The sequence below is a fragment of the Phyllobates terribilis genome, unplaced genomic scaffold (assembly GCF_046119375.1).
Source record: "Phyllobates terribilis strain yellow unplaced genomic scaffold, ASM4611937v1 Scaffold_1__5_contigs__length_1240528914, whole genome shotgun sequence".
Taxonomy (NCBI): domain Eukaryota; kingdom Metazoa; phylum Chordata; class Amphibia; order Anura; family Dendrobatidae; genus Phyllobates; species Phyllobates terribilis.
The window spans coordinates 747,013,059-747,034,597 of NW_027362761.1; the positions used below are offsets into that span (position 1 = coordinate 747,013,059).

The window sequence follows — 21,539 nt, forward strand, 5'->3', positions numbered from 1 at the left end:
TTCAGTCAGAACACTCACTTTCTCTTGCAGCAGTGTCTTTAACTCCATGCAGTTGCTGAGCTCCCGAGAAAACACGTCACTGCTCGTTATATGAAGACTGAGCAGACTCACAGTTTAGCACAGACTCTGGAAGTCTCTGGGCTCTAGGGACTGGACCCTGCCATATGCAGCTTTCCCTTGCAGAGAGCACACTTCTCTCCCTTGCACAGGGAACTCCATGATGGTGCTTCTTCTTTCTCACACTACAACTGAAGCACCTCTTGCCCTCTCTGAGGGATCATGCACAACTTCCTGGTTTTGGCAAAAGTGCACAATCCACCAGCAAGGGATCGGGTAACAAGGTGTGGATGCAATGAAAACAGCAGAAAATGTATCCCTCACTTTTGCTGGCAATACATATGAATTATATTACACATGCAGGCATTTTGTGGCGCTACAGCCAAGGGCGCCACATTCCCCTCTAGTGAAGAGTAGCACGTCCTCGGGTTACTTAGCAGATAGGCAGTCAATAATAAAACAAAATATCATTAACCAGAACATATATAAACAGTCGTATTAATCTGGTCGTGGACTACAGCCCAAAACCACTCCTCGTCTCCGAGTGCAGCTGCGGGGCACACAGACCATAATATGAAATTCACTGTACTGGTTGTTTTGGATGTCTCCTTGACAAAGGCACAATGTACCGGGCTCCTTTCAGTTCATAAGTCCTTACAAGAGTTCTTGTAGTAAAAGAAAGCGTAATGGTTGCTGAAATCTCACATTAGTCCATGTGGGCACATCTTATTTTTCATTAACGTTATGTAAAGCATAGTCCAACATAAATACAAATCAAATCTACTTATTGGTCTTCCTAGCTCTATGAATCATTCCTATAGCGAGAAGGGGTCTATCCCTGTGTACTACGCTGTGATTTGCGCAAAATAGGAAGGCTAGGCAACTTTCTACCACTCTTTGAACTTACCACAGGTACGGCAGGCGGACAGCTAGCAGGGGGCAAGTTTTCTAGTCTTTGAGCATTCAAAGCATCAAGGGCTGGTGTCAGCTGCTCCTCTCTTTCAGAAGGGGTTGGGGTTTCTGGTAAGGACCTTTGTGGAAACAACATCACTGGGACTACTACCGCATTGTCGACTTACAACCATGAATTGGGAAATTTACCTAGGATGGTGCAAATCTTTGTGTCAGCCTCTGGTATTTGCTGAGGAACTTCCTTAGTTTCAACTCTTTCACGCAATTGGGCTGGACATATTTTTAGATTGTCTCGGGATACAGTAGTACACGTTTTTCCGCCGTCTTTGGAGATGGTACACACTTTGCTGATGTCATGGTTAGATGGTAGAACAGTGTAAGGCTGGGACTCCCATTGGTCGTCCAGCTTGTGGTTTCTTCTATTTTTCTTCAACACTTGTTCACCTGGTGATTGGGGGGTTGCCAGCGTGTGCTGATTAAAGTCTCTCTACTGTCTTTGTCTAGCTTGGGCAAGAATCTGTTCTACACATTGCTGAACCTTTTGATACTGCAGTTGTCTTTCTGTGCTCCAATCTGTGTCTAATTGGCTGGATATAGTTTCAGGAGTTAGGACTCCCATTTCCAGGTCAATGGGGAGTTTACCTGGCTGTGCACGCATCAGGTAAGCTGGGGCATATCCTGTTGAGCTGATTGGGATATGACTGTACATTTCTATCAAATCAGGCAATTTCTCAGGAAATTGGTTCCTTTCTTCCAACGGTAGTATCAGTAATAAATTGATGGCCAGATAATTAAATTTTTCTCAAAGAACATTGCCTTGTGGGTGGTATAGCGTGATTCTGATCTTTTTACACCCGTATATGGAGCAAAATTCCTGGAAGACTTCTGCCTCGAAGGCTGCACCTCTGTCTGTCAGCAGTTGATCTGGGTATCCATGGGGTCTACAGAAATACTCTTGGAATGCCTTTGCAACGGTTCTTGCCATTTGGTCTTTCACTGGAACGACCACTAGGAAGCGAGAATAATGGTCGACTATGGTTAGAGCATAGTTATACCCTGATCGACTTGGGGATAGTTGCACGTGGTCTGGGGCCACTAGCTCCAGAGGTTGCTTAGTGATGATGGGCTGCGAGGGGGCCTCTTGACTGGTGGGATTCTTCCTTCTAAGATTACATGGGCCGTACTCCCTGCACTACTGTTTGATGGACCGTCTCATGCCAATCCAGAAGAAGTGGTCGCAGATGAGAACATCTAGCTTTTTCCACCCAAAGTGTCCCGCTTGATTGTGATAAGCTTCTAGGACCATGGGCACATCTCTTCTTGGGATCACAATCTGCCATACCAGCTCATGCGTACGTGGGTTAATGGCTCTTCGGACCAATTTGCCTTCATAAGTAAACAGCTTCTTTCTCTCTTTCCACAACTGTTGGGCGTCTGCAGGTGCATCGGGAGCTGAAGATGAATTTGCTTCACCATGGAGTTCTTTGACAATGCATATAGCCGGGTCACTGTGCAGCTTCTCTTCCCAACCATGGTGGGGTAGCGGATTAAGGGACACTTCATTGATGGCTAAACTCCTCCCTGTTATGCAGTTGGAGCCCTGAAAGACATCCTGGCTGTGGAATGCCAGCATCTCTATCTCCTCCAGGCCCGCCAGATCGTCTTCTGAGTCAGGAGGATTTGGCATGTGGGACAAGGCGTCTGTGTTCGCGTTTTTGACACCAGCTCTGTATTTAATGACAAACTCATAGTTGGATAACCAAACCATCCATCTTTGTTCCAAGGCACCAAGCCTGGCAGTATCCAGATGTGTCAAGGGATTGTTGTCCATGTAGATGGTAAATTTGAAAGAGGCCAAATAGTGTTTGAACCTCTCGGTCACTGCCCAAACGATTGCCAAGAATTCTAATTTGAAGGAGCTATAATTGGCAGAGTTCCTCTCAGTAGGGCAAAGCTTCCGACTTGCATTGGCAATGACTTTCTCTGTAGCATGCTGTTCTTGAGATAGGACAGCCCCTAGACCAGTGTTGCTTGCATCAGTATGGAGGATAAATGGCCGATCATATTCTGGATAAGCCAAAATCTCCGATCCAGTGAGTGCTTGCTTTAGGCTTTTGAATGACTCATTCAATCTAGCATCCCACTCTACCGGGGGACTCTTATTCTGGTCTTTTTGGACTGACCCACTAGGAGGTCTTGGGGGGCCGCCATTTTAGTAAAGTCCTTAATAAAGCCTCTATAGTAGCCCACTAGCCCCAGAAATTGTCGGACCTCTCGGATGGTGGTGGGTACCTACCAGTCTCTGATGACAGTCACTTTATCTGGGTCTGATGCGACTCCCTCTGCACCAATGACATGACCTAAATACTGTACTTTGGGCTTCAGTAGATGGCGTTTAGACGGCTTTACCTTTAACCGAAGTTGGATGACGCCTCAAAGACCTCTGCCAGGTGTTGTAGGTGTTCTTCATAGGTCCTGGAATATACAATGACATTATGCAAGTACAATAGTTCTTATGTCCAAGACAACACTCCATAAGTCTCTGGAATGTTAAGGGTGCATTATACATTCCGAACGGCATACAGTTAAATTCACATAGCCCCATAGGAGTAGTGAAAGCAGTCTTCTTTTCTTTGTCAGCCTCAGCCACGGGAACCAGCCAGTACCCGCTGGTTAGGTCTAGAGTGGAGAAGTACCTAGCCGATTTTAACGCTGTGAGAGACTCATCTATGCGCGGTAGGGGATAAGCGTCTTTGTGAGTGATTTTGTTAACCTTTCTGTAATCTACGCACTTAACCAAATTTTTTTCGAACTAACACAAGGGGAGCTGCCCAAGGGCTGCAGCTGTCCCTGATTACCCCTGCTTGTTTCATTTCTTTTAGCATACTTTTTGCACACTGATAATGAGCGGGAGGTATGGGACAATAGCTTTCTTTGATAGGTGGATGATCTCCTGTGGGGATATTATGCTGGATGCCCTTTACCTGCCCAATATCCAAGTGGTGTTTACTGAAAACCCGCTCATACTCCTAGACCACTCGTTACACCCCATTTTTCTGATGTGAAGGAGTGGAGTCAATGCCAACATGCATCTTTTGAACCTAGTCCTCCAACGGAATTAAGGAGTCGTTGCCCTCCGTCGACCTAGACGGAGCCAATGTTCCTGCAGCCTGAATATTACTGTTGCTGATTGTAAAGAGTTTGGCTACGGTTGCATAATGGGGCAAGCATGCTTCCTCTTCCCCACAGTTCAGGACACGTACTGGAACCCTGCCCTTTTTAACATCAACAATCCCCCTGGCTGTCATAACAGTAGGTCGGCTGTCCGGATAGACTGGTTCTAATAGAGCCTGGTAATCCTGGCCCCTGATACCTATGGCTGCTCTGCACCAGATGAGTGTCTTACTCCTGGGGGAAGCATAATGGAGTTGGGATCGCTCACCCTGACGCTACCGATCTCTCCACCAGCTATCTCCACCTGCTGTTGCTGCATGAGAGCTTTGATTTCTTTACTGAGGGCATACTTCTCTTTGGAAGGGGCTGAATCTGCTATGTCTTGCAAAATGGCAATGACCTCACTTAAACAATTTTCTATCACATTTGTGCCCAGGGTTATGGTAGGAGTACACTCCCCTCTTCCCACATCTTCTACCACAAGGCCTTGAGATTTAAGCTCCACCCTCCCCACTTTAATGACAACCTCTTTGTACCCCACTTGTGTCAATAGCTGACCATTACTTGCTATTAATGACAAGTCTCCATCAGGGCGTCGGATGAAATTAGCATCAGCCAAATATCTCTGGTACAGTGTGTGGGGCATTGTGGTTACCTTCGAACCAGTGTCCAGAAGGGCGGTGAAGGGGATACCGTCAATTACAACCGGTATGAATGGACGTTCACCGACATAATTGCTTCTATAGTTCGTTGGACCAGACTCTCTTACTCCCTGGGGTTGGTCCGCTCCCCCAGGGGTCGCCCGTTTAAAGGACACTCTCACTTGTTATGTCACATCGTCTGCAAATAGGTCATCCTGTGGGGTCAAATTGATCAGAAGATCTCCTGCCAGTGCGGGTCAGCAGTCTCTACCGTGGTGGAATCCCATGGATATCATCTGGGCTATTTCTTACACATACCTCACATGTATTAAAGCTGTCAAACAGTCACAAATCATGCACACGGGAGTGATTCAAACATAACACCGAGCAGCTGTCGGCGAAAGGGTTAACAAAACATACTCGCTCATCGCTACTGGTAATATATATGAATTATATTACACATGCAGGCATTTTATGGAGTCACAGACACGGGTGCCACACGTACAGTACTACAAGAATTAAGTACCGTGATAGGTAGACCATTATTTCTAATATTGAAGGACTCCATAATAACAGGATCTGCACTACAGGACTAGCACATAGCAAATGTGGTGTGAATATTCAAAAAGGGGACAAAATCTGCCATAACATATATTGCAACATGACTTAAAGCACAATAAAATGTTGAGTTCTCATTAGTAGTGATGAGCGAGCACTAAAATGCTCAGGTACTCATTGTTCGGGTCGAGCAAATTGGAATACTCGGGTGCTCAACCCGAGCAACGAGCCTAATGTAAGTCTATGGGAAACTCGAGAATTTTTCAGGTGGCTCCCCCCGGCTGTCAGCAGAGGGCCTAAAAATTGCCCAAATCGACGGGAACAGTGCTCAAATGACATGGGAACAGCATGGGGAAGACCCCTGGAAGCATTTCTGACTCCCAGGTCACTGCTGTCAACAACGTGGTCAGAGTATTACGCCACTTTTACAGACTCACAATAAAACCTACAAAAACTAAACCAAAATGGATTTTCCTGGACAATATGTTAAGGAACATCCTTTCCAGGGTAATGACTTGTATATAAGGCAAAATAAATAACCAAAACCAAAAATACTCCTCCATACCTTGGGCTATGTTCACACATAGCGTTTTTGATGCGTTTTTTTCACTTTTGCATTGCTTTCAACCAAGACAAATTCATTCACTGGGAAATGTCATTTTAACATTTTACAACCTTATCTGGCAATATGGTGTGTGACATATCATCAGACACATGCATACAGTGCTGAAAAGACATGGGAACAGCATGGGGAAGACCCTTGGAAGCATCTCTGACTCCCAGGTCACTGCCTAAAAGTGTGCCCATCATAAGTGATCATTGGCGCATGCGAAGATGCCTCCCTCTATGCAGACTTGCAATAATCACCGTCCATGTCCTTGTCCCAGTGTAGCGTTCAGTTGTCCCTACCCCATTCCTTGGAATGCAAGTGCAAGTATGCAGCCAGCCACCCTCCCACCCACAGGCTGCAATACTATACTGCCAAATTTTTGACAGCTGCTTGTGTGGCACCCTTGAGGGTTCGGTTGCCACAGAGGTACTGCATCTCACCCAGAGGTGTGGTGTCTCACTCTTGGGTAAGGAAGGAGTACAGCTCGGGACTCTAACACCTGCATCCAACACATACCCGCAGTGGGGGTAGGGCGAGATTGCTCCTAAGGGAGAGCACAGTCCCGGGTCCCTAGCTGGGGGGCAGGAACTATGTAGTGGGTGTGGGTGGAGGAAGTAGCTTAGGGGAGCACATGAGAGGAAGGTATAAAAAGGGAAGCCATCTTAGAAAGCCAGTTTAGTTCAGTTCAGTCTGAGGAGAGAGAGAGAACAGTCTACAGTGAGAGAAGTGGAGCAGGACTCTGCAGGAGCTCTGCTCAGGCAGAAGGCCTGAGGAGAGGCCCAAGACTGAAGAAAGAGGAGAGGGAGCAGGAAGGGCTCCTTGAACGGAAGAAGAGACCCCAGGGGTACGGGCAGTGCTGGAAGCCACCCGTACGCCCGTATCTACCGGGAGGTGGAGGGGTCAGGCCACACAAAGGGGACCGGTCCCTTAACTAGCAGAGAACTTTATGACTCAACTAGAAACCAGAGGCTGCAGTATTTCAAGTCCTGCAGCCAACAGTCCATAACAGTCTCACCAAGAAGGTAGCTATAGAGGACCCAGGGGACGGAACAGACGTCGCCCGACAAGGCCCGCAGGTACCGGATCGGAACACTAGGCATGAGGTGCAGGGAATCGGCCAGAGAGAAGACACAGAAGGGGGTCCTGCTAAGTACTCCGGAGATATCTGAGGGTGGACTGAACCCCTCCCTGAGTAAGTGCGGCACGACAAGGGAAGTTACTGTGGTACCTGTAACTTGGACTGCAACAACCGTGAGTAAAGACCCTGAGGACTGCACTTCCTTGTCTCTGTGATTATTGCTGCGCCATCAACCCCTGCACAACAACGCCCAGCATAACCCATAACATCTACACTGCCCTGGAGCTAAGCTCTACCTGTGAAGAGCCACACCATCCCTGCTGCAGTAACATCAGCTCCAGAGGACCTGCTCCGCAGCGGCAGCTCCCCCAGCCGCATACCACAGGTGGCGTCACGAACTTTGTACATAAATCCCCTGTAAATATTCCCCTATTGAATGACCGCCCTGGGTCACAGACCGGGTCAACGCCACTGTGACCTTTCCCTAAGCGCCGACCAGCCCGGCACCGAGTACCCCACGGCCCAGGGGGCGCATCACTTGCACTTGAAATGTGGTCTTTTAGGCTCGTGGAGGCGGAAGCTGTCCACAATCTTATGGCGGCGGCGACCGGGTGTCCATACTCGGTCCCCAGCCGCCACTATTTCTCCCGGTATCGTCTCCGCCTTCCACAAGCAAGGGTCCCACAACATTACCCGTGTCCTCCCCAGTGCACTTACTGGGAAGGACCGCCTAACCACAAACACGTGGACAAGTGAATGTGACCAAGGACGGTACGGAGCCAGTCCACAGCTTTTTTGCTGAGTTGTATTTCACCACAGCCATATTCTTTAGCTTGGTGAAAGGACTTGGGAAACCATGTCTACCCAGCTGTCATTTCTCTCAGGAAGTTCTCTAAAGCTGCTTTCACTTGAAATGTGGACATTTAGGCTCGTGGAGGTGGAAGCTTTTCATAACCTCATGCCGGCGGCGGCCAGGTGTCCATACTCGGTCCCCAGCAGCCACTATTTCTCCCGGTATCGTCTCCGCCTTCCACAAGCACGGGTCCCACAACATTAACTGTGCCCTCCCCAGTGCACTTACTGGGAAGGACCGCCTAACCACAAACACGTGGTCAAGTGAATGTGGCCAGGGACGGTACGGAGCCAGTCCACAGCTTTTTTTGCTGAGAGTCACCAGCGTTTTCAGATGGGATTTTTTTTTAATAGTTCAGCAACAAGGGCCTTCTGGTACTGCCCAATTTTTGTAGACCTGTCCGCCTCAGGAATAAGAGATATAAAGTTCTCCTTGTAGCATGAGTCTAGAAGTGTCACCAACCAGTAATGACTGTCACCCAAAATTTGAGAACGCGAGGGTCATGGGAAAGGCAGCGTAAAATAAACTCAGCCATGCGTGCCATACTACTAACAGGCAAGACTTCCGTGTCCTGTTAGTAGTCAAGATGACCAGTGACCACGCTCTCCTCCTCCTTCTCTCTGTCCTCTGGCAATCCACGCTGAACAGACGGTATGACAGTTGTGAAGGTAGTACCATCTATAGCACATGAAATTAGCTCCTGTTCTTCCTCCTCCTCCTCCTCATTGTCACTCAATCCACATTGGGATGAGATGAGGCTGGGCTGTGTGTAATCACCCTGTAGGGTTACGTGCTTCATCTCATCGTACTCTGCCTGCAATGCATCCTCTTTGATTGTAAGTAGTGATGAGCGAGCATGTTTTGTTAACCCTATCGCCGAGTATGCTCGGGCGAGCACCGAATAGTTACAGCTGCTCGGTGATATGTTTGAATCACTCCCGTGTGCATGATTTGCCACTCTTTGACAGCTTTAATACATGTGAGGAATGTCTATTTCTAACACATTCCTCACATGTATTAAAGCTGTCAAACAGTCGCAAATCATGCACACCGGAGTGATTCAAACATATCACCGAGCAGCTGTAACTACTCGGTGCTCGCCCGAACATACTCGGCGAAATGGTTAACAAAACATACTCGCTCATCACTAATTGTAAGTAGTGATGAGCGAGCATGCTCGCTACTGCTCGGTGCTCGCCCGAGCATCTCACTGCTCGAGATGCTCGGTGCCCGCCGAGTATTTCCAGCTTGCTCGGGTGGGAACTCTGGTCCCCTTCCTGCATGTTTGGCGCTCTTTAGAGAGCCAGTGAACATGCAGGGATTGCCTGCCATGCACTGTAATGCCATAGCCATGTTGATTGTGGGCATTACAGTGATTGGCTGGCCACACAGCGTCATCAGGTCTATATCAGACCATGCTCGTCACAGTCACTCCGGATCAGACAGTGTAGGGAGAGCTGCTGCTGTGTCAGGGAGAGATTTAATCGTGTATTAGGTAGTGTAGGGAGAAAAACCGTACAATACAAATATCCATCTTAACAAACAGTCCTTCTGAGGACTAATCCATCTGCAGAGATATCAGGCAGGCAGGGTGTATAGGCAGGCAGTGTATATAGTAGGCTGCAGTGCATATAGCACAAGAGGCTCCATTCCAATTCTGCCTTCTGCTGCTGTTAGATATTTCTATACAAAAGGTCCAGGTCTCAGGGGCCAGGAATACTTTTCTTTGGATCTTAATCCTCATTATTTGCTTAAAAAGAAATGCAGAGAACACCATTTTTTCTGCGACATTTGCTTGTTGGCACTGCAGAATACAGCCAGGTCCTTTCCATATTAGAGCACTATAAATCCAGCTATTGAAAACTGTGTTTTCTCCGTCAAACGGATCACATATACGTTGTAAGAAAATACTGCCATTTCTGGCCTCCATCAAAAATTTCCTTTAGTGTGTCATTGGAGCAATTCACCGCAGTTTCTGTTCAAACTACTTACCTAGAGGCCAGGTATTTAAAACTCTGTTTCCTCTATCACACGGATCACATATAAGTTCGCTCCAAACTCAGTCATTTGTAGTGAGCGTGGAAGATACTGTCCTCCAATTAAAATGGGCAAGGCACGTGGCAAGGGACGGGGAACTGGACGTGATGGTAATGGTGCATGCAGAGGCCGAGAACAAGGCCGTGGGCAAGCCGAAATTGTGCCACAACAAACACCCACATCTTCTCACCTGACCTTCCTGTCCCAATTTCTAGGGGACCGCAGCACACCATTATTGAACCCAGAGCAGTGTCAAAAGGTTGTTGGTTGGATAGCGGATAATGTTTCCAGTCACTTAGCCACCACCACCACCACCATCCTGTCTTCCACACGGTCAAGTCTCAGTAGCAGTGAGTCTGTACCGCATATTCCTCACCCTGATCCTCCTTCCTCCCACCATGCCAAGTACCCATAGACAACTGATCCCACACTTGGACACTCTGAAGAGCTGTTCACGTTTCCATTTATAGATTCGGGCCTCTCGCCCGGTCCACTTGAAGCGGGGCAAGAGGAGATCGCATGTAGCGATGCCCAAATTTTTGAGCAGCCACGGTCACATCAAGGCCATGGTGGGAAAGTGTCACAAGAGGTGGACAATGATGAGACACAATTGCCAGAAAGTCAGGAGGAGGACCAGGATGCGGAAGTGGAAGACGAGGTGGTGGATGATATAGTAACTGACCCAACCTGGCAGGAGGACATGCAGAGCGAGGACAGCAGCACACAGGGGGAGGGAGGCGGAGCACTCCAAAAGGCAGGAAGAAGCAGTGTGGTGGCCGCAGACAGAAGGCAGGCAACCGTTCCCCGTAACACCAACACGAAGGAAGTTGCCAGTGCAACTGTTAGGTCTTCCAGAGTCTGGTTGTTATTTAAAGACTCTGCCGATAACGCCAAGAAGGCCATTTGCACCACCTGCCAGGCCAGCATCAGCAGGGGTGGCAAAACGACCAGTCTGACCACCACCAGCATGATCAGGCACATGGCAGCAAAGCACCCGACTTTGTGGGCCGAACTCCAGGGTCCAGGAACAGTGTCTGTGGGTGGCACCATTGCTTCTTCCGCTGTTGTGCATGCAAGCCAATCCCCTGTCCATGGTGCATGCGAAGATGCCTCCAGCCCTGCACCTATCATTGCACACTCTCAAGTAGCAGCATCAGGAAGCACGTCCATGTCCTTGTCCCAGCGCCGCGTTCAGTTGTCTATACCCCAGTCCTTGGAACGCAAGAGCAAATATGCAGCCAATGCCCCACAGGCCACACTACTAAATTCTCACGTTTCACGACTGCTTGCACTCGAAATGTTGCCTTTTAGGCTCGTGGATACGGAAGCATTCTGCAACCTGATGGCAGCGGCCGTCCCTCGGTACTCAGTCCCCAGCCGCCACTATTTCTCCCGGTGTGCTGTCCCCGCATTACACAAGCACGTGTCCCAAAACATTAGCCGTGCTCTCAACAACACAGTTACCGGTAAAGTCCACCTACCACGGACCCGTGGACAAGTGCTTGTGGGCAGGGACGGTAAATCTCGCTGATGGCACACTGGGTTAACATAGAGGAAGCCGGGACCCAGTCGGACCTTGGGACGGAACACGTCCTCCCGACACCAAGGATTGCGGGCCCTAGGTCAATCAGGGTTGCCCCCACGGTCTACAGCTCCTGCAACTCATCCTCCTCAGCCTCCTCCTCCTCTTCAGCCTCCATCTCCGAAATGACCACATCAGTCATAAGCTGGAAGCACTGCAGCACTGCCTCGGCCAAGTGGCAACAGGCTGTGCTGAAGCTAATATGCTTAGGTGAAAAACCGCACAATGCTGAAGAGTTGTGGACATCTCTGAAAGAGCAGGCAGATCTGTGGCTCACACCGCTGAACCTACTGCCAGGCTTGATCGTGTGTGACAATGGCCGGAACCTTGTGGCAGTTCTGAGGCAAGGCGAGCTCACACAAGTACCATGCCTGGCCCATGTGCTTAACTTCGTGGTTCAGCGGTTTCTCAAATCCTACCCGGAGCGGCCAGATCTGCTTGTTAAAGTATGCCGGCTGTGTGCCTATTTTAGAAAGTCACCTACAGCTTCCGCCGCCCTTGCCGTGTTTCAGCAACGTTTGCTGCTTCCGACTCACAGACTGGTATGTGATGTCCCCACGCGTTGGAACTCTACACTGCAGATGTTGGGAACGATTTGTGAGCAGAGGAGGGCAGTTGTTGAGTACCAGAATCAACAAGGCCGTCGGTATTCAGTTCAGACTCCACACATAACACCTCAGGAGAGGACATGGATGTCAGACATATGTACCATCCTCCTAAACTTTGAGGACTCCACCAAGATGGTGAGCGGCGATGACGCCATAATTAGCATCACCATCCCGCTTCTCTGTCTTCTGAAACGCCCTCTGCTTACAATTAGTGATGAGCGAGCACTAAAATGCTTGGGTACTCGTTGCTCGGGTCGAGCAAATTGTAATCCTCGGGTGCTCGACCCGAGCAAAGAGCCCAATTTAAGTCTATGAGAAAGTCGAGCACTTTTCAGGCAGCTCCCCCCCGCTGTCCGCAGAGGGCCTAAAAATTGCCCAAATCGATGGGAAAAGTGCTCAAATGACATGGAAACAGCATGGGGAAGACCCCTGGAAGCATCGCTGACTCCCAAATCACTGCTGTCAGCAACGTGGTCAGAGTATTACGCCACTTTTACGGACTCACAATAAAACTTATAAAAATGAAACCAAAATGGATTTTCCTGGGAAATATGTTAAGGAACATCCTTTCCAGGGTAATGACTTGTATATAAGGCAAAATAAATAACCAAAAGCAAAAATAATCCTTCACAACTTGGGCTATGTTCACACGTAGCGTTTTTGATGCGCTTTTGCACTTTTGAATTGCTTTCAACCAAGACAAATGCATTCACCAGGAAATGTCATTTTAACATTTTACAACCTTATCTGGCAATGTGGTGTGTGACACATCATCAGACACATCCTGTTTTATTTATGATGGAGGGACTCTGAAAGTCATAAAGCCTATTTTTATAGGGACATCAGACGGCCCTTACTATTCTTAAAAGGCCAACAGTCGGCCCTAGCTATTGTTAGAGAGCTATCAGCCGGCTATGCTTTGTTGTTCCCATATTAATAAGTGGGTCTCATATAATGGTTATTGCGTATCCAGTGACTGCAAGGGCTGCCAAAAATTTGGACGCAACCCAATACCCCTTTGAAGAAATATAGAGGAGGGTCTCAGTAAAAAAAAATGTTCCCATTATAAAGGAGAGGGTCTCCTATAGTGCTAATGCCCATGCTGTGACTGCAAGGGCTGCCAAAATTTGGGAAAAACTCCACTAAAAATTTAAAGACACATAGAGCAGGGCCACAGTAAAAAAGTACGACATTTTCCCATTAGAAAGGAGAGGGTCTGCTATACAGTTATAGGGCATGCAGTGAATCCAACGGCTGACCAATTTTAGGAAAAACCCCACTAAGAATTTAAAGACACATGGAGCAGGGCCACAGTAACGACAAATTCCCATTAGAAAGGAGAGAGTCTCCCATAGTGTTGGCCTATGCAGTGAATGCAAGGGCTGCCAAAAATTTGGAGGCACTTCAATGCCCCTTGGAAGAGACGGGGAGGAGGGCCTCATAAAAAAATGTTCCCAATAGAAAGGAGCGGGCATCCTACACTTGTAATGCCCATGCACTAAGTGTATGGGCTGACAAACATTTACCCCTGGGGGGTATACATGAACATACTGTATAAAAAAAATTTTTTTACGGGCATCATAAACACCCTTTAAAAAATTATGTGGATGTTACATCACGGACCACAGTCACCCTGGTGATATGGTGGTGGAGGATGAGGAGAAGGAGGAGGACAAGAGCAAATAGCCAAAATCAGGAAGCGTATACCTATGTGTGGGTGTGAAAAGGTGCATGGGAATACACCTCCCAAGAAAAGACACTGGATTTGAGTTTATGTTATGCTGCTATCATTCGGTGGTGTTGAGAAGTCTGGCCCAATCTAGCCCTTGTTCATTTTTATAAGAGTCAGCCTGTCAGCATTTTCAGTTGACAGGCGGATGCGCTTATCAGTTATAATTCTACCAGCGGCACTAAAAACCCGCTCTGATAAAACACTGGCGGCAGGGCAGGCCAGGACCTCCAAGGCATAGAGAGCCAGTTCATTCCACGTATCCAGCTTGGATACCCAATAATTATAAGGCAAAGAGGAATCACGGAGGATGATGGTACGATCGGCAAGGTACTCCCTCAGCATCTTCCCAGACTTTGCACTCCTTGTGAGAGTACCCCGCGCCTCAGGGCCTGTGCGATGGGAGGGTCTGAGAAAACTCTTCCAGAAATTTGACAGTGTTCCCCTGCCTCTGCTGGATTGAAGTTGTGTCTCTCTTGCCTGTACTCCTTGGTTGTCCAACGAAGTGTGCCCTCTGCCGCCAGCGTTTTCAGATGGGAGTTTTTTTTAATAGTTCCGCAACAAGCGCCTTCTGGTACTGCCCCATTTTTGTAGATCTGTCCGCCTCAGGAATAATAGATATAAAGTTCTCATTGTAGCATGGGTCTAGAAGTGTCACCAACCAGTAATGACTGTCACCCAAAATTTTGAGAACGCGAGGGTCATGGGAAAGGCATAACATAAACTCAGCCATGCGTGCCAGACTACTAACAAGCAAGACTTCCATGTCCTCACCAAGAGGATGACTGACCATGCTCTCCTCCTCCTCCTCCTCTCTGTTCTCTGGCCATCCACGCTGAACAGACGGTATGACAGCTGTGCAGGTAGTACCGTCTATAGTGCATGAAACTGGCTCCTGTCCTTTCTCCTCCTCCTCCTCTTCCTCATTGTCTCCCAATCCACGTTGGGATGAGATGAGGCTTGGCTGTGTGTAATCACCCTGTATGGTTCCTTGCTCCATCTCATCGTGCTCCGCCTGCAATGCATCCTCTTTGATTGTGAGCAGAGAGCATTTCAGAAGACAGAGAAGAGGGATGGTGACGCTAATTATGGCGTCATCGCCGCTCACCATCTTGGTGGAGTCCTCAAAGTTTTGGAGGATGGTACATATGTCTGACATCCATGTCCACTCCTGAGGTCTTATGTGTGGAGTCTGAACTGAATACCGACGGCCTTGTTGATGCTGGTACTCAACAACTGCCCTCTTCTGCTCACAAATCCTTCCCAACATCTGCAGTGTAGAGTTCCAACGCGTGGGGACATCGCAGATCAGACGGTGAGCTGGAAGATGCAAACGCTGCTGAAGCACGGCAAGGGTGGCGGAAGCTGTAGCTGACTTTCTAAAATGGGCACACAGGCAGCGTACTTTGACAAACAGATCCGGGTAGGTTTTGAGAAACTGCTGAACCACAGGGTTAAGCACATGGGCCAGGCATGGTACGTGTGTGAGCTCGCCTCACCACAGAGCCGCCACCAGGTTCCGGCCATTGTCATACATGGGGACATCACACACCAGTCTGTAACCTGCAAACGCTGCTGAAACAAGGCAAGGGCGGCGGAAGCTGTAGCTGACTTTCTAAAATGGGCACACAGACGGCGTACTTTAACAAGCAGATCCAGCAGCTCCGGGTAGGATTTGAGAGACCACTGAACCACGAGGTTAAGCACATGGGCCAGGCATGGTACGTGTGTGAGCTCGCCTCGCCTCAGAGCCGCCACCAAGTTCCAGCCATTGTCACACACAACCATGCCTGGTTGTAGGTTCAGCGGTGTGAGCCACAGATCTGCCTGCCCTTCAAGAGCTGTCCACAACTCTTCAGCATTGTGCGGTTTTTCACCTAAGCATACTAGCTTCAGCACAGCCTGTTGCCGCTTGGCCGAGACAGTGCTGCAGTGCTTCCAGCTTGTGACTGATGTGGTCATTTCGGAGATGGAGGCTGAAGAGGAGGAGGAGGCTGAGAAGGATGAGGTGCAGGAGCTGTAGACTGTGGTGGGGGCAACCCTGATTGACCTAGGGCCTGCAGTCCTTGACGTCGGGAGGACGTGTTCTGTCCCAAGGTACGACTGGGTCCCGGCTTCCACTATATTAACCCAGTGTGCCATCAGCGAGATGTACCGTCCCTGCCCACAAGCACTTGTCCTCGTGTCCTTGGTTAGGTGGACTTTACCGGTAACTGCATTGTTGAGGGCACGGCTAATGTTTTGGGACACGTGCTTGTGTAAAGCGGGTACAGCACACCGGGAGAAATAGTGGCGGCTGGGGACTGAGTACCGAGGGACAGCCGCCGCCATCAGGTTGCAGAATGCTTCCGTCTCCACGAGCCTAAAAGGCAACATTTCGAGTGCAAGCAGTCGTGAAATGTGGGAATTTAGTACTGTGGCCTGTGGGGCGTTTGCTGCGTATTTGCTCTTGCGTTCCAAGGACTGGGTATGGACAACTGAATGCTGCGCTGGGACAAGGACATGGACGTGCTTCCTGATGCTGCTACTTGAGAGTGTGCAATGACAGGTACAGGGCTGGAGGCATCTTCGCATGCACCATGGACAGGGGATTGGCTTGCATGCACAACAGCGGAAGAAGCAATGGCGCCACCCGCAGACTCTGTTCCGGGACCCTAGGGTTCGGCCCACAAAGTCGGGTGCATTGCTGCCATGTGCCTGATCATGCTGGTGGTGGTCAGGCTGGTCGTTTTGCCATCCCTGCTGATGCTGGCCTGGCAGGTGGTGCAAATGGCCTTTTTGGGGTTATCGGCAGAGTCTTTAAAAAACAACCAGACTCGGGAAGACCTAACAGTTGTACTGGCAACTTCCTTCGTGCTGGTGTTACGGGGAACGGTTGCCTGCCTTCTGTCTGCGGCCACCACACTGCTTCTTCCTGCCTGTTGGGGTGCTCTGCCTCCCTCCCCCTGTGTGCTGCTCTTCTCGCTCTGCATGTCCTCTTGCCCCGCTTCAAATGGACCGGGCGAGAGGCCTGAATCTATAAATGGAAAAGTGAACAGCTCTTCGGAGTGTCCAAGTGTGGGATCAGTTGTCTCTAGGCACTCGGCATGGTGGGAGGAAGGAGGTTCAGGGTGAGGAATATGCGGTCCAGACTGACAGCTACTGAGACTTGACCGTGTGGAAGACAAGGTGGTGATGGTGGTGGCTAAGTGATTATCTGCTATCCAACCAATAACCTTTTCACACTGCTCTGTGTTCAATAGTGGTGTACTGCGGTCCCCTATTAATTGGGAAAGGAAGGTCGAGTGAGAAGTTGTGGGTGCTTGTTGTGGCACAATTTCAGCTTGCCCACGGCTTCAGCCTCTGCATGCACCATCATCACCATCACGTCCAGTTCCCCGTCCCTTGCCACGTGCCTTGCCCATTTTAAATGGAGGACAATATCTTCCACGCTCACAACAAATGACTGAATTTGGAGCAAAGTTATATGTGATGCGTGTGACGGACAAACCACAGTTTTAAATACCTGGTCTGTAAGTAACTATTTTGATCAGCAAACTGGTGTCAATTGCTTCACTGACACACTGAAACAAATTTTTAATGGAGGCCAGAAATGGCAGTATATTCTGAAAAGGTATATGTGATCCGTGTGACAGAGAAAACAGAGTTTTAAATACCTAGCCTGTAGGTAACTATTTTGAACAGCAATCTGGTGTGAATTGCTTCTCTGACACACTGAATCAAATTTTTAATGGAGGTCAGAAATGGCAGTATTTTCCTGAAAACGTATATGTGATCCGTGTGACGGAGAAAACAGAGTTTTAAATACCTGGCCTGTAGGTAACTATTTTGAACAGCAATCTGGTGTCAATTGCTTCTCTGACACACTGAAACTAATTTTTAATGGAGGTCAGAAATGGCAGTATTTTCTGAAAACGTATATGTGATCCGTGTGACGAAGAAAACACAGTTTTAAATACCTGGCCTGTAGGTAACTATTTTTAACAGCAATCTGGTGTCAATTGCTTCACTGACACACAAAAAATTTGTAATGGAGGCCAGAAATGGCAGTATTTTCAGCCCAATTATATGTGATCCGTGTGACGGACAAACCAGTTTTGAATAACTGTATTTTTAGCGCTGTAATATGGAAAGGACCTGGCTGTATTCTGCAGTGCCAACAAGCAAATGGCACAGAATAACTGTGTTCTCTGGATTGCTTTTTAAGCAAATAATGAGGATTAAGATCCAAAAAAAAATTATTCCTGGCCCCTGAGACCTGGGTCTATTTCTAGAAATATCTAACAGCAGCAGCAGACAAAACTGGAATGGAGCCTCTTGTCCTATGCGCACTGCAGTGTGCTATATACCCTGCCTGCCTGCCTATATAAACTGCCTGCCTGATATCTCTGCAGATGGATTAGTCCTCAGAAGGACTGTTTATTGACATGGATATGTGTCTCTAATATAGTTTGGTACACCTACACTAACTAGAAACAAGCAAATCTCTTCCTAACTCAGCAGCACCTCTCCCTATACTGTCTGATTCCGGAGTGACTGTGACGAGCATGGCGGCGCCAGGTCTGATATAGACCTGATGACGCTTTGTGGCCAGCCAATCACTCTAATGCCATAACCAACATGGCTACGGCATTACAGTGAGTGACAGGCAATTCCTGCATGTTCATTGGTGCTCTAAAGAGCCAAGCAACCCTGGAAATACTCGGCGAGCGCCGAGCATGTCGAGCAGTGAGATACTCGGGTGAGCACCGAGCAGTAGCGAACATGCTCGCTCATCACTACTCATTAGTGATGAGCAAGTGTATTCATTACTAGTGATGAGCAAGTATATTCTGTTAATCTATTTCTTACACATTCCTCACAAGTATTAAAGCTGTCAAACAGTCGCAAATCATGCAAATGGGAGTGATTCAAACATAACACCGAGCAGCTGTAACTACTCGGTGCTCGCCCGAGCATACTCGGCGAAAAGGGTTAACAAAATATATTCGCTCATCACTTTTCGTTACTATTCACTATTCGCACGGATAGTACGGTATTCGGGTTACTCGTTATATTGCGAGTATTTGTGTACCTGCCTCGCTATGTTCGGATGTCCCGCCCTGCAGTTTTGGGGCCTCCTTTGCAGCCACTAAACATGCTGGTCTTCTTAACCAATCACAGTAATGTTGCAGACATCTTGGTTGTGGCATTACTGTGATTGGCTGGCTGCCCAGCGTGATAGGGTCTATTTAAGCCCTTCTGCCGCCATTTTGTGCACATTGCTTCCAGAGCCTGCGTTCTAAATGTATAGGGAGAGATCGCTGAGCTGCTAGGGAGAGTGTTTAGACCTCTTGATAAAACAAAAGCTGTTTTAAGGGCTACCTGCAGTGTATACTAGTTCAGTGTAGAGTAGGGAGGGAGAGATACTTGAGCAGGGACAGTTTAAAGGAGCTGCTCACTAGTTCCATAATACCACCAAAAAATAGCTCTTGTCAGAGCTGAAGACACACAACAAAGTCAGAGTACAGGGAGGGAGAGATTCTGTATTAGGTAGGGAGAGGTTAAAGTGTTCTTCCAGTGTCTTAAAACAGCTCTTGTCAGAGGCAAAGCAATATTTTTCCAGCACACAGAGTAGTAGCATTTTGTGCTGCCTTTTTTTTTTTTATATAAAAAGCATCAGTCTATTTTCCCCGCTGTTTTAGGGGTCAGAGTCTGGCTTCTGCTGTCCACATTAGTACACTTAAAAAGGCGGTTAGTGCCCAACGCAAAGCAGTAGTCCAAACATTTCCTACTGCCTGTCACCAAGCACCCGCCAGGCCATTTTCCCCGCTGTTTTTGGGTGACAGCCTGCCTTCTGTCTACATTAATCCACTTAAAAAAGTGTTTAGTGCCATACGCAAAGCAGTAGTCCAAACATTTCCTACTGCCTGTCACCAAGCACGCACCAGGCCATATTACCCACTGTTTTGGAAGCCACCATCCCAAGGGCCACCAATCACAAATAGTAGTTAGGCTGGAGTAGGAATACTTTCCTGGTTTGTCCACTGCACAATGTGCATAGGGTCTGTAAAAATTAGCCCTATGGGCTGAGTCATGGTTGATGAAGGAAGGAAACGGGTTTTTATGGGAAGGGGGTGACGTTAACAGCAATAGCATGAATCTGCATTTTTAGTGAATTTAGGTTGGCTTGCTGTCATCTGGGGGGATTACAAACTGTGGAGATATCCAGTCCTTGTTGAATTTAATCAGAGTAAGTCTGTCTGTGACGCGCCCCCAGGGCCGTGGGGTGCTCGGCTGCCGGGCCTTATGGCTGCTTTTGGGGGAGATCACGGTGGTTGGCCCGGTCCGTGACCCAGGGCGGTCAGTGCAAAAAGGGGATACTTATAGGGGATTTGTCGTGACGCCACCTGTGGTGTCTGGTGAAGATCACCAGCACTGCGGCAGTCCCCTGAGGCAGATGATAGGGCAGCTTAAGATGGAACGGCTCCCCACAGGTGGAGCAGGCCTCAGGGCAGTATAGAAGAGAATGGAGGACTTGCGCTGGGCGTTGTAGTGCAGGGAGGGAAAATGTACCGGCGAAATGAAGGAGCGAAGGCAATTCAGTGCAGTCATCCGAGTTTACTCACAGTTCTGTTCAAGTTCCCCAGGTGCACAGTACTGGTGGAAGCCTCCCGCGTCGCACTGCGTTCACCGGGCAGGGGTTCAGTCCTTCCTCAGGCAGCTCGGGTGTACCTGGCAGAACCCCACTTTCAAATGTACCTTCCTAGACCGACTTCACGCTGGGTCTTTACTCCATCCTGCCCTGCGCTTCTCATTGTGGATCCTATTTGGGTGCTGCGAGGTCCCTCCTGTCCGTCGGAGTTGCACAGACCTGCTTGTCCTTACTTGGATTGAAGTGAGAGGTTGGCTTCTGCTATAGAAGTCAGAAGCCTCCAGTTTTTCCAGCTGAGGCTTGAAGCTGCACGACTGGGCCAGGGGCCGGTCCCCTTCTTGCGGCCTAGATCCTCCTGACACCTGGCAGGTTCGGGGTGTACGGGTGCTGCCTGCACTCGCCGTACCCCCTAGGATCCCTTCAGTAGATCGGAGCCTACTTCCTACTCCCCTCCTGGGCCTCAGTCCTGGGCCCTTGAAATGGAGCAGAGCTCCTAGAGAGACTCGGCTCCCAAGCTGCTCACCAACTACTAGACTCTCTGTTCTGCCACCCTAAGATGGCTTCCCTATTTTATGACTTTACTGTATGAGTGCTCCCATAAACTTCTTCCTCCACCCACACCCTCTACTGGTTCCCCCTAAATTTGGGTTCTCCCCACCCCAGCCAGGGTCAGAGCTCAGCAGAAAACTACATTGCGTCTTGCTCCTCCTGCTGGCTTGGGGTAGTGTAGTGTTGGATGTAGGTGTTGGGGTTCCGTGCAGCACACCCTCCTTACCTGAGAGAAAGAGAGACACCACACCTCTGCGTGAGGTGCAGTACCTCTATGGAGACCGAACCCTCAGGGGCGCCACATCTGCATTTTCTGTGGAGAGGCGTGTGCGCCTATCAGTGATGATTGCCCCAGCGGAACTGAAAACTTGCTCTGACACCACACTAGCAGCCGGGCAGGCCAGCACCTCCAAGGCATATAAGGAGAGGTCAGGCCAACCCGCTGCTTCACCGATGCCTACATCTTGTGCCAGTCATTACACTGGTTGCCCATTTGCCACAGGGTCCAATATAAACT

At 48.9% G+C, this 21,539-nt stretch overlaps 1 protein-coding gene across 3 annotated transcripts in view; it reads right to left on the reverse strand.

The window, feature by feature from the left end:
• Positions 1–21,539, reverse strand: part of LOC141170712 (beta-1,4-galactosyltransferase 1-like) — a 551,684-nt gene that overhangs the window by 391,793 nt on the left and 138,352 nt on the right. For 2 of the 3 annotated variants that reach the window (XM_073655180.1, XM_073655178.1), the window contains exon 2: positions 3,379–3,444. The exons of the other annotated variant lie outside the window; for it this stretch is intronic. In XM_073655180.1, coding sequence (XP_073511281.1) covers positions 3,379–3,444 — 66 coding nt within the window. The remainder of the gene's footprint in view (positions 1–3,378; positions 3,445–21,539) is intronic. 3 annotated transcript variants of the gene reach the window in all.